Source organism: Simochromis diagramma, unplaced genomic scaffold, assembly GCF_900408965.1.
Source record: "Simochromis diagramma unplaced genomic scaffold, fSimDia1.1 OVJJ01000822.1, whole genome shotgun sequence".
NCBI classification, from domain to species: Eukaryota; Metazoa; Chordata; class Actinopteri; order Cichliformes; family Cichlidae; genus Simochromis; species Simochromis diagramma.
The window spans coordinates 6,770,222-6,784,876 of record NW_024387520.1 but is presented as its reverse complement, the minus strand read 5'-3'; the positions used below and the strand labels follow the sequence as shown (position 1 = coordinate 6,784,876).

The 14,655-nt window shown below is 42.4% G+C and overlaps 1 protein-coding gene across 2 annotated transcripts; it reads left to right on the top strand.

Annotated features, from left to right (window-relative positions):
* The first annotated feature begins 7,254 nt into the window (after positions 1–7,254).
* On the top strand, positions 7,255–14,345 carry zfand5a (zinc finger, AN1-type domain 5a). Of its 2 annotated transcripts, none has more exons than XM_040019729.1 (6): positions 7,255–7,577; positions 10,718–10,879; positions 11,293–11,395; positions 11,507–11,592; positions 12,119–12,247; positions 12,344–14,345. In XM_040019729.1, the coding sequence occupies exons 1-6, from the start codon at positions 7,547–7,549 to the stop codon at positions 12,490–12,492; spliced, it is 660 nt and encodes a 219-aa protein (XP_039875663.1). In that variant the 5' UTR covers positions 7,255–7,546; the 3' UTR covers positions 12,493–14,345. The 2 variants fall into 2 exon arrangements, with proteins under 2 accessions (XP_039875663.1, XP_039875664.1); XM_040019730.1 differs by having other exon boundaries at positions 7,256–7,499.
* Positions 14,346–14,655: the final 310 nt, after the last annotated feature.

Genomic DNA, 14,655 nt, shown 5'->3' with positions numbered 1-14,655 from the left:
CTGACAGATACAAAAGCTGTTCTAGAGATACTTCCCTGCCTGAACCTCACAGCCAACATACAGGTATACATATTAGGTCGTAAGTACTTGGAGAATGGCACAATTTTTGCAATTTTGTAACCACAGTGGATTCAATTTTCAGATATGAGGATTGCTTTTAATACTCAGTCAATGACTGCCTGAAGTCTAGAATCTGCGCACTTCACCAAATATGTTCTGCTAGGTCTTTACTACAGCAACCATAAGTTGCTGCTTGCTTGTGGGTCTCTACCGCCCACCTTTAATTTTTGTCTTCAGTAACTGCAAAGCATGCTCTGTTGGGTTGCAGTCAGGTGACTGTGTTGACCATTGGATAATATCCAATTTCTTTGCCTTGAGAAACTCATCGGTTGCTTTTGGAGTTTGCTTTGGCTCATTATTGATTTGCCCAGTGAAGTGTTAGCTAATCAGTTTTTGGAGCGTTTAGCTAAATCTGAGCAGAGAGTATAACACTGTACACTTCAGAATTGTATCCTTCTATTTCTATTAGCAGTCACATAAAAATAGTAAATACCTGAGATCCTGTTCTACTGGCAGCCGCACATACCAATGCTGTAACGCTTCCTAAAACATGTTTGATAATGTGGTTAATCTTTCTTCTGTCCAAAGAAGAACCAGTGCAGCTTCGTTTAGATTTGTTCTGGCAAAGTCTAATCTGGTCTTTCTGTACTTGAATTCAACCATTGGTTTGGACCTTGTTGTAAACCAAATATTCTATAAACTTGTATTTCAATTAATGAAGGTCTCTCTTCATTGTAGACTTTGACAATAATAGTTCAATGAGACTTTCCTCAACTTGTTGGATATTGTAAAGTGGTTTTCTTAAAGAACGAATTTGGCGATCATTCACTTTAGTTGTCTTCATTTTTCTTCCAGGACTTTTGGTCTAACTGATCTTACTTGTGTCCTAAAATTTTGCTGTATATTCGTTTGGATTACTCAGTCTAAATACAGATTCCATCATTTGCGTCAACATCTCTTTGAGCCTCATATGAGCATTCCAAGAATTGAACTTGCTCCCAAATGCAAGTTCAACACTCACTGGGAATCACTGACTGCAAAGTTTGTTATGGAATAATCAGGGAATAGAATTACCTTGCTATGAAACTGCTTGTTACTCATTACTTGTAGATTTAAAGCATATTCAAAAGCAACACATTCACATTTATTCCAGTACAAAAATGATTGTGAAACAAAATTTAAACAATTTAAAGGACTCTGAGAGCAGCAGTTGCTACTGAATGCAACCAATAGAGACCAAAATGAAACTTATTAAAAACTTGGAATTTGTAAGACACAAGTGAGCTGATGACCAGTCATTTTCTCTTAGATTTTACTCATCCAGCAAAACTTGAGAAGCTGCTTAAAAGACAATTTTGCCAAATGGCCAAATGCAGTTAAGATTTTGTTAAAAATAAAAGATGAAATGTTTCAGGTCGATGAAAAAAAAAAAGACTCGGAAAAACAGAAAAACATGCCCACTTTGTTTGGGGGAAAGGTGAAAGCACACTTTTCGTCCTCAGCACTACTGCAAATTCCTCAGACATCCCATAGCCTTTCTTGCTATGAGTTGGCATTGTTTACCGCTGCAACACCATGCTTTCTTAGCATGTGGGAGCAGCAAGCCTTAATGGTTCAGAAGCCTGTACAAACAAGCCCACCTTTCATCTTTTTTTAGCTTCACACTGTCTAAAATATAGTATAGATGACATTTAGGAATAAAAAAAAATATTGCCTTGATTGGTTGCTGGAAAATATTATATATAAAAAAAATATTTGTAAAAGTATACAAAACAAAACCCAAAAGAGGCGTATTTACTGGGAATAATAATAACAATAGAAATTATACAGAAATATACATAAACTCATACATGTCTAAGAGACTGAGCGAGTGAGCATGAAATGATAGGAGCATGTTGAAGTGCATGCAACGCAGAGTTTATCTGTGCATTTGTGTTGCTCTTTAGTGAAACAGCCCTTGTAGCTATCAGTGTGCAGGCGTTAGACAGTGATTCATCATTTGATAAAAGACTACTGAGACCTGCAAACCGCCTGCATGTACTGTATGAGTCAAATAGCATTTCTGTAACAGAATATGTCTGTAGCCAAGCCCCCTGTCCCCTAATGCAGGCCAGAGAGGCCGGAAAAGCAACATAGACTTAGAGGAAGGATGTCTAGTGAGGGTTACAGGCACTTTACTGTACTATGCCAAAATAAATATGTGGAGTTTTTGTGTTTGTGCGTGCGTGTGTGTGTGTGTGGGGGGGGGGGGGGGGTCTACTTTAGAGAAGCATCACCAAAACCAGTTCTTTTCTAGCTGTACTGGGGAATAAACACAAATTCGTAAACACTTTCTGCAGAAAGCCTGTCTGTGTTTCCCTGATAACAACAATCTACCAGTGAACTTTGTATAGCATTTATTTTGCCTGAGTTGCACGACTGTTGACACTAAATGTAAAGCAGCAGGAAGTTTTGGCCCTAAGGGTAAAACTTGGCTGTTTTTGTCAGGGAGAAAGAAGAGAGCTGAGAGGACAGTGCAAGCTAATCCAGGTGTGACTCAGACTATAGACATTTGCCAGGGGGGACTAAAAATGACGTAATCATTGTAAACAGAGACCTGGCATATAAGGATGTCTAAGGCACAATGTTTGATGTGCACTTTCAATCGATTATTTACCCCAAAGACTATCTGGGATGAGTGACTGCACCTGAGCAAAGATTAGACCCATTTATCAATAGTACAGACTGTAGAAAAACAGGCGTCTTTAAGTGTTGCTGTTGACATTTTGCCAGGATTAATAGCAAGTCTTTACTACTTGCCCATCTAGATGTTTCCCTGTCTTGTGTTTTTTTTCCCTCAAGAAATTCCTTCTTCCTGTTTCTGGGTGTTTCTGAGGAGGGGATTTGACTATTTCTCCAACACGGAAATAAATGCTTAAAAAAATACCTTCACACTGCAATATATCAAAAGCAGGCAGAGGGGGAAAGGGGAAAATAAACGGTTTACATGGATGAAGAGAAAGTGAGCTGCTCAAATTTGCACACCATGTTCACGGGCCAGCAACAGATGTGTGTAGGTGTGAGGGAGAGACAAAAAGAGAGCATGGTAAGTATGCCTGAGTAAAGCAGCGTCATCGAGCAGGCAAGCGTGCCTTGGCAGACTGTGGGTGTTTTTATGGGTGGGACTTGGCTGCTGCAATTGACAGATTACAGTGGTGGAGGCGTGGCTTGCCCTTGCAGTCAGAGGAGCACGTGGCTAGGCCCGTCTGCACGAGGGAGCAGCAACAAAGACCAGCCAGTCTGGGCCACAGGACATCTGCTGCACACAAACACACACACACGCACACATGCAGGGGTTCACATTTGATCACCACATGCAGACATGTGGTCAGGTCATACATAGAGTGTCTTATATCAGCTGTGAAGGGCAAACCCACACAGAGCCTGTAAATGGAAACTGATTTTTTTTTTTAAATGCATATGCACCACCTCTTCGTTGGCCTTTTACATGAACCATGTGTGCACAAATCTATACACACACTCCATATTAATCCAACAATTACCCAGATACTCGTGTACAGTGAGGCCTGTGTGTGAAGAGGAAAGAAGGAGGAGGAGGGACTTTAGATAGAGACTGTGGTGGGAAACTTTTGGGGAACTCCTCCCTGCTCACAAATAACAAGAAGCACATTCACGAGAGGTTCAGGGGAGGTGTGCAGTACCAGAACAAGCAACAGACTCAGTGGTCCTTAATTTGAGCCTGTTGTGCTGCTCATTCTTCCCCTTTAATGGTTTGAGTCTCTTTAATTTTCTGTCTGCCTATCTCTTGGAAGCATTCTCTAATTCCAAAGTGCTTCACTGAGTGTTTCCTGAACATTTTCAGCAACAGGAATTTTCAGCAAATCTCTCCCTGATCTCCCACCACATCAGATAGACACAGTCTGTTCATGAAAAATGCTTCTCTTTATTTACTGTAGACCACACAAACATCTACACACAAACAGTACCACCCCCTTCTTTATGGGGGCTGCGCATAAAGCCGAGCGTAGACAGAGCAGGGTAGGGAGATCAAGTTTAGAACCGATGGTTTTAGTCAGAGCTTATCAAGCCCCACACACAGCTTATGTAAATGGATAAGCTGCCATCTCCACCACTAGCCCCTTTATCGACAGTGTCTCACCACACCGACGCCAGACACAGGCAAGCTGTGCCTCTGTGTGTGTTTGCACATGCATGCGTGTGTGTGTGTGTGTGTGTGTGTGTGTGTTTGTGTTGGGTCGACCAATATCTGCCTAGTAACTACAGACAGGCTGCTCCAGATTCACATAAGTAATCCTCACACCCTTACACAAACACACACAAGAAAACACACAACAAAAGAAAACAAAAGAAATTGTAGGCATCTGTTGCCACGGCAGCATTGTTACTCAGCCCCTCACGTGTATGACATGTTAATGTATAAGAAAGGGACATACTGCTACAACAAACAGATACAAAAGCCTAGCTATGACAGCGAGGGGGATGGGTAACGATACTCAACACCTCCCACTCTCTCTTCGGCTGCCCCCTCCTCTCACTGAAACCCGTGAACCTTCACATACTGAACAGATATACGTTTCAACACATGCTCCTTCTCGTGTGCTCCCTGCAGGGCTGTGTATTAACACAACACATGCGCACAAAGACCTCAGTGTAATCCCAGTCTTCCATCCACCCTTCTTCATTCACATATGAAAAGCTTTCGGGCTAATGTCAACAGAGGGATAGTGCTACACGCATGTATGTACACACAGAAGACCATTACCATGAAACTGCAGCGTGGTGGGTTGCCACAAGCACTGTTTTGAGCCTGTGTTGTAATATGTGAGCTGTGAGCTAAACTATAACTGGAATCTTTTTACTGAGGTTTGATTAGAGAAGAAAGACCGGGTTATAAAGGCTATATAAAAGAAGTCATGGTCATCAAAGCTTGTCTTTCTGAAAATCTCAAAAGATAATAAAACTGTGATGCCACGTGATATTAACTTGTACAAAAAACACGCTGTTTTATGATAATGTAAGGAGTCTTCCTTAGGGTTTGTTGGCATGCATGCACTATGTTCCTTTAGTTATGTTGCTTATTGGAGATCAGTTGCTTTATTAACTCTCCAAATCACCCAATCAAACACAAAGCATTTCAGTCGTTTCATGATTTTTACCTTTCTTCTTTTAAAATACTTTACTCTTAAAATATACCATAAAAATAACGAGTAAATATGCAATCAAGTAAACCTGTCCAAATGGACACACCACAGGAAGCTAATAAAAGACAAGTAGGTCAGACCACAAGCTGTCCTCTGTTCATCTGTGTATGATGAAACCAGTTTTAGCAGCAATGTTTCCGCATGTGTGTGTGTGTGTGTGTGTGTGTGTGTGTGTGTGTGTGTGTGTGTGTGTGTGTGTGTGTGTGTGTGTGTGTGTGTGTATAAGAAGGAAAGAGAGGGACTTCCCCTTGAAAAAGTCAGGTGAAGAGCAGCAGTCACTTTTACTTTCACTTAGCTACCACCATTTTTCAGTTTCCATATAAAGCTAGTTTGAACCTGATCAAACACACTGAGAAATCTCAGTGATTTCCAGACTTCTGTAAGCTTCTAGATTTCCACGAATCGACACACAGAGAGATGACAACATCCCCCCCGCCCCAAACACAAGCTCACACCACCCGACTTCAACGCTTTTTTGTTTTTTTCAGCTCTGACCTGTAGTGCCTGGGGATTTGTGTGATGTTATGCTGACAAGGTGGGAGGGGATATGTAGAGACTTGTTAGACCTTAGGGCACAGTACCCTATGTATGTACTTAATTATGTAGTATGACGCATTTGCAAGTGAGTGGAGAGTACAGGTGTATTTTGTATCATAAAAACAAATCCAGTGGATGTAATGCTCTGGTGGCTGTTGATGTAAAAACAATGGGTTAAAGTCAATTAAAGCGACCCCTCAAGCTTTGTGTCAACTATTTTGTTTCACTATAAACATTTTTTACCACAAGGAAAGACTTTATTTTAGAAATACTGAGGGCCAAAGTGCCTTTGCTGCCAATTTGACATTTGACAAGCCACCAAAAATAATTTGTAAGATGTTTTCTACTTTTAGTAAATTAATTTAACTGGAATATTTAACACAGCTACTTTGGTAATATAGCCTTACCCATAATGGCACAATTTGGACTACTACTTGTATTTGTGCAGAATAAGATATTTTGCTGTTCTAAAAGCTCACTTTGAGTAATGTTTTGTGACTAAAATCTCTTTTCAGTTTCTTTTATAAATTCCCAGAAATCCCACTAAGGGCTTACCCTAAGCTCTTTCAGTGGTCACAGTCCAGTAACTAGCGCCAGCCTTTATTATTTCCTCAAGGCATTATTCTAACATATGTACACCTTTAAAAAATTCCAATCTTATGGTGCTGCTCACGTGTTTTTCTTGAAAACTTCCCCAACATCAACACAGGTGCTCGGGTGTTTTTCTCTTATACAGCTATCTTTGTGAAGACTAGTTTGACTCGACAAAATAGTTACAATGTCTGAACATTTTTAACTTCATCCACAATTTTTAAGAGCTGTTTGATGTTAGCAGTTTTGATTTGAAATAGGGTTAAAATCAGGGCCTAACGACTGACTGGGCCCTCACTGGGCCTAACAGTATTGATAATGTCAAGGTCACTATTTAGTATCAGTAACTGGGACATTAGCAGTTTGTAGCCAAATGTTGTGAAATGAGTCTGCTTGGCTCGTCTCCTGGAAAACATGTTTACAACCTGTACTTGCGTTGTTCTTCTGACAGAAATAATCATAGGCCATGTGATTAGCAGGAGGGGCGAGGCTGTCACATTAATAGTGCCATCTCACAGATAAGTGTGTAGAATCTTCTACAAAGAGGCATCGGCCGTTAATCAGATCACGGACCTACATTCTTCTTGTTTTAATTCACTCATTGTCAGCACCATTATTCATTCATCCTATTATTTAGGTGGATTACTCAATATGGTCGTCCTTGTAGGAGGATGACGAATAGATGTGTAATAACGCAATCACGAAGTGGCGCAAGCGCAGACTGAGTTTCAGCGCCCTCCCTTTCTGGCAGAGCTGTACACAGAGCTCGAGGGCTCCGCGGGTAGCCAATGGGGACACGTTGTTTTACCCGTGACATCACCCGCCACTCCTCTTACTAAAGAGGGAAACAAACATCCATACAGAAGGAACGGGAGAGGAAGAGAGAGAGGAAGGAAGGTAGGAGGCCGAGGAAGGGAGACTTAAAACCCCTCTAAACCTGTCTGGCACCGAGGACGACGGCACATAACCGAAGCAAGAAAGAGAAAAGGACCTCACCGGGACCTGAAATCAATCGACATTTTCCAGCTGCCCACACTAACGGCCACTTTTCCCCGTCGTCTCGCGAGAAACTTCATCGATTTTTAGCAGGTGATGATCTTGGATTATTGTTTTTTGGGATTTTTTTCTGAATATGGATGATTTTGGAAGTGAGCTCGGCTTATCGAGGTAATCAGCCAAACGATGGGTGTTTGCAGAGGTGGCGGTCGGTGATGGCGACCTTTAACGGTGGATTGAAAGGTCAGGCGGTGCGTTGCGTGATGGCTGAGTGTGATAAACAAGCTTTTTCCACCCCCCATTTCTTTAGCTTGTTAAAGTTGCCATCACCACCATCTCCTCCTCCTGAGTAGAAATGTCAAAAGCCCTCGAACGTGATTCCGTCTCTTTCAAGGAGGTGAAAATAACAAGGGAGGGAGCGAGCTAGTTGGTTGCTGTGCCTATTTTTCTGTTTGTCCCGAGAGCTGGGGGATGGGGCACCAAAGCCAGCTAATTCCTGTCTAGAAATAGAAAATTCATAAGCTGAATAGGCAAGCAGGGCGAGAGAGTTGCTTTCGAAATTGCTACAGAACATTTTCTTGAATATAAGTTCTCGCACGGCTTCGGCCGATGGAGGAAGTAGTTTCAGCTTTGGCTCAGACGAGCTTTGCTCGATGTGTAGAACTATGTGGCATCACCAAGTCTCTTTCTAAGTGCCTTAGTGTGATTATATAACCGTGGTTGTCCGCATAGCTTCGCTTAAATCACGCAGAACACCGCATTTCAGTACAAATAAAGCGATTAAGGCGAACTACAAAACGATGTCTAAACAGGAAGCAGGGAGATTGCAGACAAAGGAAGAAAGAAGAAACAAAGGGAGCCGATACCTCAGTGTCTAGACAGTGGGTTTTCAGAAAACATTAGTGCCGTTATCTTCCCGTAGGCTTCTCGTGGTTTGTTTTCAACACTGTCCATTTTTAAAGAGCAAATTTTACAGCATGTGACAAGCCCAATTGTTTTGTTTTTTTCTTCTCTCCCCTGCCCTTCAGTGTGACTCAGGACTTTTTAAGCCCAGCAGGGCCTGAAATATGAGCTTGGCTTGCGCCTGATAAAGAAGCACAGTTTCCCCCTTTTGTTTGCTGGAGACTATCACACGTACGTTTTTTGTTTCCGCAGTAGTTTTTGTTGTCCACAGAAATCAAATGGCATAGTTTCTAGTCAGACCAGTTTTCACATTTGGTTATAGTGAAGGGTTTGGATCCTTTGTGAAAGGAAGTTGGGTTTATTGGTCGTGACTGATGATCTGCTCTGTGCTGGAAAGCCCCCGACTTCCTTTTGTTTGGGGTATTTTACAATTTCACATCTGTAATGTTTCATAGGATTGTCTGGAATAATTCACAAGTGCATGTTTTGTTATAGGTAGGGACTGATTGAGGTGAATGTGTAATGACCCTCAGTATGCTTTATGTATCTCTGGAAGATCCCCCTTTGTTTCGAAAAACATGCAAGTCTTATGAAGTATTCAGCGTGGTCTTTTTTACCTTATCGCTGTGCTTATAAGGTCTTGGTAAATATTAGGTTACCATGCCTGCTGTTTATCAAACACCTGGACCCATTGTTCCTTTGTGTCATAAAGTTAATGTGTTAACTGCTATGGGCCTCTTTTGTAATATGTTTTTGCATCGTCCGATGTGATTTAGTCGCAATTTAAATCAATACCTTTTCTTTTATTGAAGTGTTTCTACGTAACGTGGAGCTAAAATCGTCCAGTCTACATCTGGTCTACACGATAAACTGATAAGTCAGTCAGCTTTAAAAGGAAATTACTGATGATCCATATAAAGGGGGTTGAAATGAAAAGCATTTTGAGCTACGCATTAGTTACTAGCTTTTAGCTGAGTCCCCCTGTCTGGTATTTTTCAGCAGTCAGCAGTTGGACACGTGACACAAATGAAAGGGAAAAAAAGGTCTTTGTGGGCTTTTCCAAGGAGACCCTTTATTGACATACTGGTGAAAACATCCAGGTGAAGAGAAACGAGGAAGTGGTAGGAAGACAGGTTTGGGTGGGGGTCTGATAGCTAATGGCACTTGTTATTTAGGACACCTCGGGTGGACTGACAGGACGTTCTAAACCAACTGCCAGAACATTGAGCTCTCCTGCCCTGTTTGTGTCCGTGACCAGAATATAGACGAGCTTCACACCAACGCAAGCAGCTGCTGTGTTGCAGCAGAACAGGGCAAAGGTTGTCCACAGAGGAAATATGAGCCCGTTGTTGTGTGTGGATTTTATATTTTATTTTTATTTATTTTCTGTGTGTGGGGGGCGGGGAGAAGAATCATAGGTGATCGGCTGAGTTGTAAAATGGCCTGGACAGGGCTGGCAGGCACAGCTCTTCTTTCCTATCTAATCCAGGCCTTCCATGTGTATCTGTCCTTTCATGTGGCTGTTTTTGATCAATCACCTCAAAGTCACCGTCTCCCATTACACAACTTCCTGCGCTGTTGCACAAAGACGGGTAGCAAACGTCACAGGACTACTTGTTTTGCCAAGTTACGCACATGCATGCTCATTTTCTGGGCGTATGCGTGGTGAGAAATGACTAGGGAGGTTTTGAAAAGCCTTGTAAGGCAAGAGCCAAGGGTAGGGAGGGGAACACTTTGTGAAACAGCTGACCTACTTTGTTTATCGCTTATAGCCTTGTGCCATTTAGCAAAAACAGAATCTTATTTAATCTGAAGTGTTTCGTATGTTCTTTTGCGATCATGATACCGCGAGTGAGTCAGAGCTTTTGTTTTTAATTAGATGGAGGAAGTAAGGGCTTGAATTTGGTATGAGGAAGAAGAACAGCTGACACTAAAGCCTACAAAAAGCAGAGGATGGGGGGGATAATGGGAATACCTCTCAGTTTTTCTCAGAACCACCAAAAGAGACGGCAGGAGGGAAGAGGTGACACTGCAGTGAACAAAGCTGTAGAACAGAGCACATACGAGCCTTTGCCAAAGGTGTTGAACAGAGAACAGTGAGTGTTGTTTGTTCTGTGGACTTCCTGCGGAGACACATTCATTACTGTATTCAGGCTAAAGGGCAAGTCGAAACAGAAAGCTGAATTTACATAAAATGACAGCCGTGTTATCAGTCAGCTATGTTGATACTGCAACCAGTTTCTCTGGAACCAGACTAACAGGAAGAGCGGTAGGGGTGGAAATGCGTCCAGGAAAACATTTCAGTTCTTTTTTTTTTTTTTTTCTTCCATGCACGTGTCAGATCGAGGTGTTGCAAACTGCACGTCGGTCTAAGAAGCATTCTCACTCTGTCTCCCTCGTTCTTTCAGCAATGGCTCAAGAGACGAACCAGAGTCCAGTGCCCATGCTTTGTGCCACAGGTTGCGGTTTCTATGGCAACCCAAGAACCAATGGTATGTGCTCCGTATGCTACAAGGAACACCTGACACGGCAGCAGAGCAGCGACCGCATGAGCCCCCTCGGCCCAATGGGTAAGACCGCACACACAAATTTGATTTGTCTTCTCCTTCAGAGTTACTGCAGCTCAGACTGATTACATCAGTTTCTATGTAAACAAATACATGAACTTTAATCAGTATATTTAAAGCTTTTACTCCACTGTGGATAATAACAGACAGGGTCAGGGTGATGGGGTGCTCCTTTAAGCACTTCTGTGATCCAACATTAAAGTTTTTCATGATGCAAAACATTGTCAGTACTTTTGAAACAAGGAACAAGGGAGAATATGTCCCAAAAGAGAAGTGACGTTGAATACATTTTTAGATAGGCCTGAAACTGCTGAAAACAGTTTCTATTATTCAGCTCACTTGTTGGCATGCAAACTCACATCACTTGGATTGTATTTATTTGGATTTTTAAATTGATTATCATTGTCATCATACAGGCTCAACTGCTAGTCCTACCTCAGAGGCGTCTGCCATCCAGAGACTAGAAGCCAGTCTAGCAAAGGTTGATGCCTCCCCTGCCCCTTCACCAGACATGTCTAGGTCCGTATCCGCTGCCATTAGCTCTCGTGATGTTTGCTGGTTACTTTTCTTGAAATTGAATGAGCAATGTGATGACTGACTCACCTCGCTCCCCGCTGGTTAAACCTGCAGAACCATTCAAGGATCTCTTCCTGTGACTCAGCAAATGACAGAGATGAGCATCTCCAGAGAGGACAAACCTGAACCCCTAGAGCCTGGTAAAAACATGCTTTCATTCCTATTGGTTGCTGGCAACATTGCAGGCATTTTACGCATACCTAGTTGACAGCTTAAAAACACACTTCTCGAGGCAAACACTGCTTCATAGTTCTTTCTGTAGCCTCAGTTTTATTTTTGATGCTTCGCTGCATACCTTAAGCTCCGCTGTTGGTTTTCACTTACAGCCTCCAAGAAAGAGAGGGTGTCTAAAAATAAACCTGTTTAAAAATACCTCCACTCTCAGGACACTCAGATTTAACGTTGCCTGCCAGAGGCTTGCTCAGAATAGTGTATTCTTTGCTGCCAAGAACAAGAGGGGCAATTTAGAGATAAGGAAAATACTAATTACTATTATCTTGGACAACAATGCAACATTTTAGAGGCCACTGGCTTTCATTGTCTTGTAAAAGTATGACAAACAGCCTTGTTTGCTGCTTTGGGAATTAAAGGGATAATGACACATTAAAGGCTTCCGTGACTTATGACTTTTTTTTTTCCCCTCCCGTTGTCTTTCTTTCTGCGTAGTTGTAAGCCAGCCTGCTGCTTCTAGCCCTACTCCTGTAGCCTCTTCTAGCAGTGAGGAAAGTAAGAGTGACACCCCCAAACCTAAGAAGAACAGGTGCTTCATGTGCCGCAAGAGAGTGGGCCTCACAGGTGAGTGAGCAGGTCGCAGTTCAGCATGAATTTCTGTCAGTGCACTTGTGAAACGCTCCCATTCCAGCGTTTAACCCTTGATTTTTGCGCCTCCAGGTTTCGACTGTCGCTGTGGCAACCTGTTCTGCGGCATCCACCGGTACTCTGACAAGCACAACTGTCCCTATGATTACAAGGCCGAGGCTGCCGCCAAGATCCGCAAAGAGAACCCCGTGGTGGTGGCTGACAAGATCCAGAGAATATAATAGATGAGACAGAGCAGCAGTGGCAGCAACAATGAAACACCATTGACAAAAGACTGGAGTACGAGTGCGAACCTTTGAAATGAGCATAAATGAGAATGGAACAGACTTGATTTACAAAATTACAACCTCAAGAAGATCACGGAGAGGAAAAAAAGAAAAAGTAAAAGATCCTGTCTGAGGAAGATGCATGAATGATCACTTTTCTCCCTCTTTTTTTTTTTTTTTTTTTCTTTTTGATTAACTCATTAGTTTTTATCCTGTTTTCTGTGGTGTGGTTTTTTGTTTTTTTTCTCGTTTTTTGCCGCCGTTCAGTCCGACGTTTTGTTTTGTTTTTTCTAAGAATATGTATTGTCTTACTAAGAGCAGACCAGGCTACATGTCCAGGATAAGCTGTGCTCCTCTCACCCATACCAGGCGCCATTATTGTGCCAAACCGTAGACGGCCATTTAACCCGCGCCGCCACGTGTCAAGACACTGGCTGGTCTCTCAAAAGCATTCAGACTACACAAAAACAGTCCATACAAGTTGTGTCTCTCAACCTTTGAACTTCTCGCTCTGTGCTCCGTCGGCGCTGGAGTCGGTCAGCGTCTCCTGCCTCGCACGAGGAGGGGGGGATTTGTTGCGTTGTCTTTTCCTAGCTTTACCTACCTCACGGCTGCCGCGTTAAGCTACGTTGTCTTCCCTTTTACTTTTTTCGTCAGCTTCGACCCCATCAGAGCAGTTGATCATCGTGACAGTCGGCGTCGGTGAATTCCCCTAACCCCTCCAATCGGCACACCTTGCTTTCACTTTGATGGGTTTTGATTGAGGCTGTTTGGAGGTATCATGCTAGACGGGGACACACAAATTACTCGCTGAAGGAGTTCCACCAACTGTTGCAGGACTGTGTGTGTGTTTGTGTGTATGTGTGTGTGAGCCGACGTGTGGCCTGAGGGGAAGGATGGCACCCTTCCCCCGTGGGTCTGGTAGGGTGAATGTAGGCTTCAATATTGTAGGGGCATGAATGAATGGGATAAATGCATGAGTCACTCTTCATCTGTGTTTAGTGTTTCACAAATATCATTCAACTTAGGGTTTCAGATGTTTTATTTGCTGAAAGACAATTATCTGTTATGTTTTATTAGCTTATTTTTCTCTTCCATTGTACTGATGTTAGCACATGTATTCAGTGCATTGATGGAGTTAGGGTATGTGAACCATGATTTCTTTTTTTTAAATGCGCTAACAAAACATTCGTGTGAGCACAGTGTGTGTGTGTGTGTGTGTGTGTGTGTGTGTGTGTGTGTGTGTGTGTGTGTTGGGCTGTGTGCATGTGTTCTGTCCTCACCTCTTCCTTATCCCTTTTGACTGTGGAGCTACCCAGTTTATCAGCACATGTTTACAGAACTACAGGAGCATGCCAGAGCTAGATTTATGAAAAATAATAGATACCAAGATTAGATGTAACTTCTCATCTGTCTAACAGCTATTGGTCTCTGTGTCTCTGCTATAGAGCACCGTAAGGGGGGGAAAAAGGGAGGGGAAAAAAGTGTGTGTGTTTTTGTGTGAGTGCACGTGCACATACCTGTGCGACAGTGTGTTTTCATGGCTGCCTGACACATTGAAACCGATGTATGTTTGTGACTTGTTTCTCCCCCGTATGGATGTGTTTTTTGTTTTGTTTTTTCATTTAAAGATAACTGTATGTATCCGTTTGAGTTTTTCCTTTCTGATTCTTAGTTATATGCAAATTTGTACAAAAAAGAAAAAACAAAACTGTGTTGATATTTATGTATTACATATAATCTTGCTATCCAGCATTACAACAGAATAGTATCATGTAAATAAAACTGTACAGAGAGACATTACAAAAGGCTGAGTGTGTGCTGATTCAGTGTCCCATTTTGCTTATTGTTTTTGGGTTTTTTTTTTTTATTGCCGGTTTGATTAAACGTTAAGATAGAAAATGTGGCCAAAACAAGCAGGTTTTGGATGACTGTGCACAGGACAACTTGACTGAACGTGGCTGGATTATTTTCAGTCAGGACAAGAATAGAGTGGGAGCACCATTTCCCCCGTCATTAATTCCTAAACCAGGCTAACCTGACCTCAGGCCGAGGTCTGGGTCACACAGGAAGTATTAATCCCTGGATTGCGGAACACCGTGTAGGTAGGATGCTTAT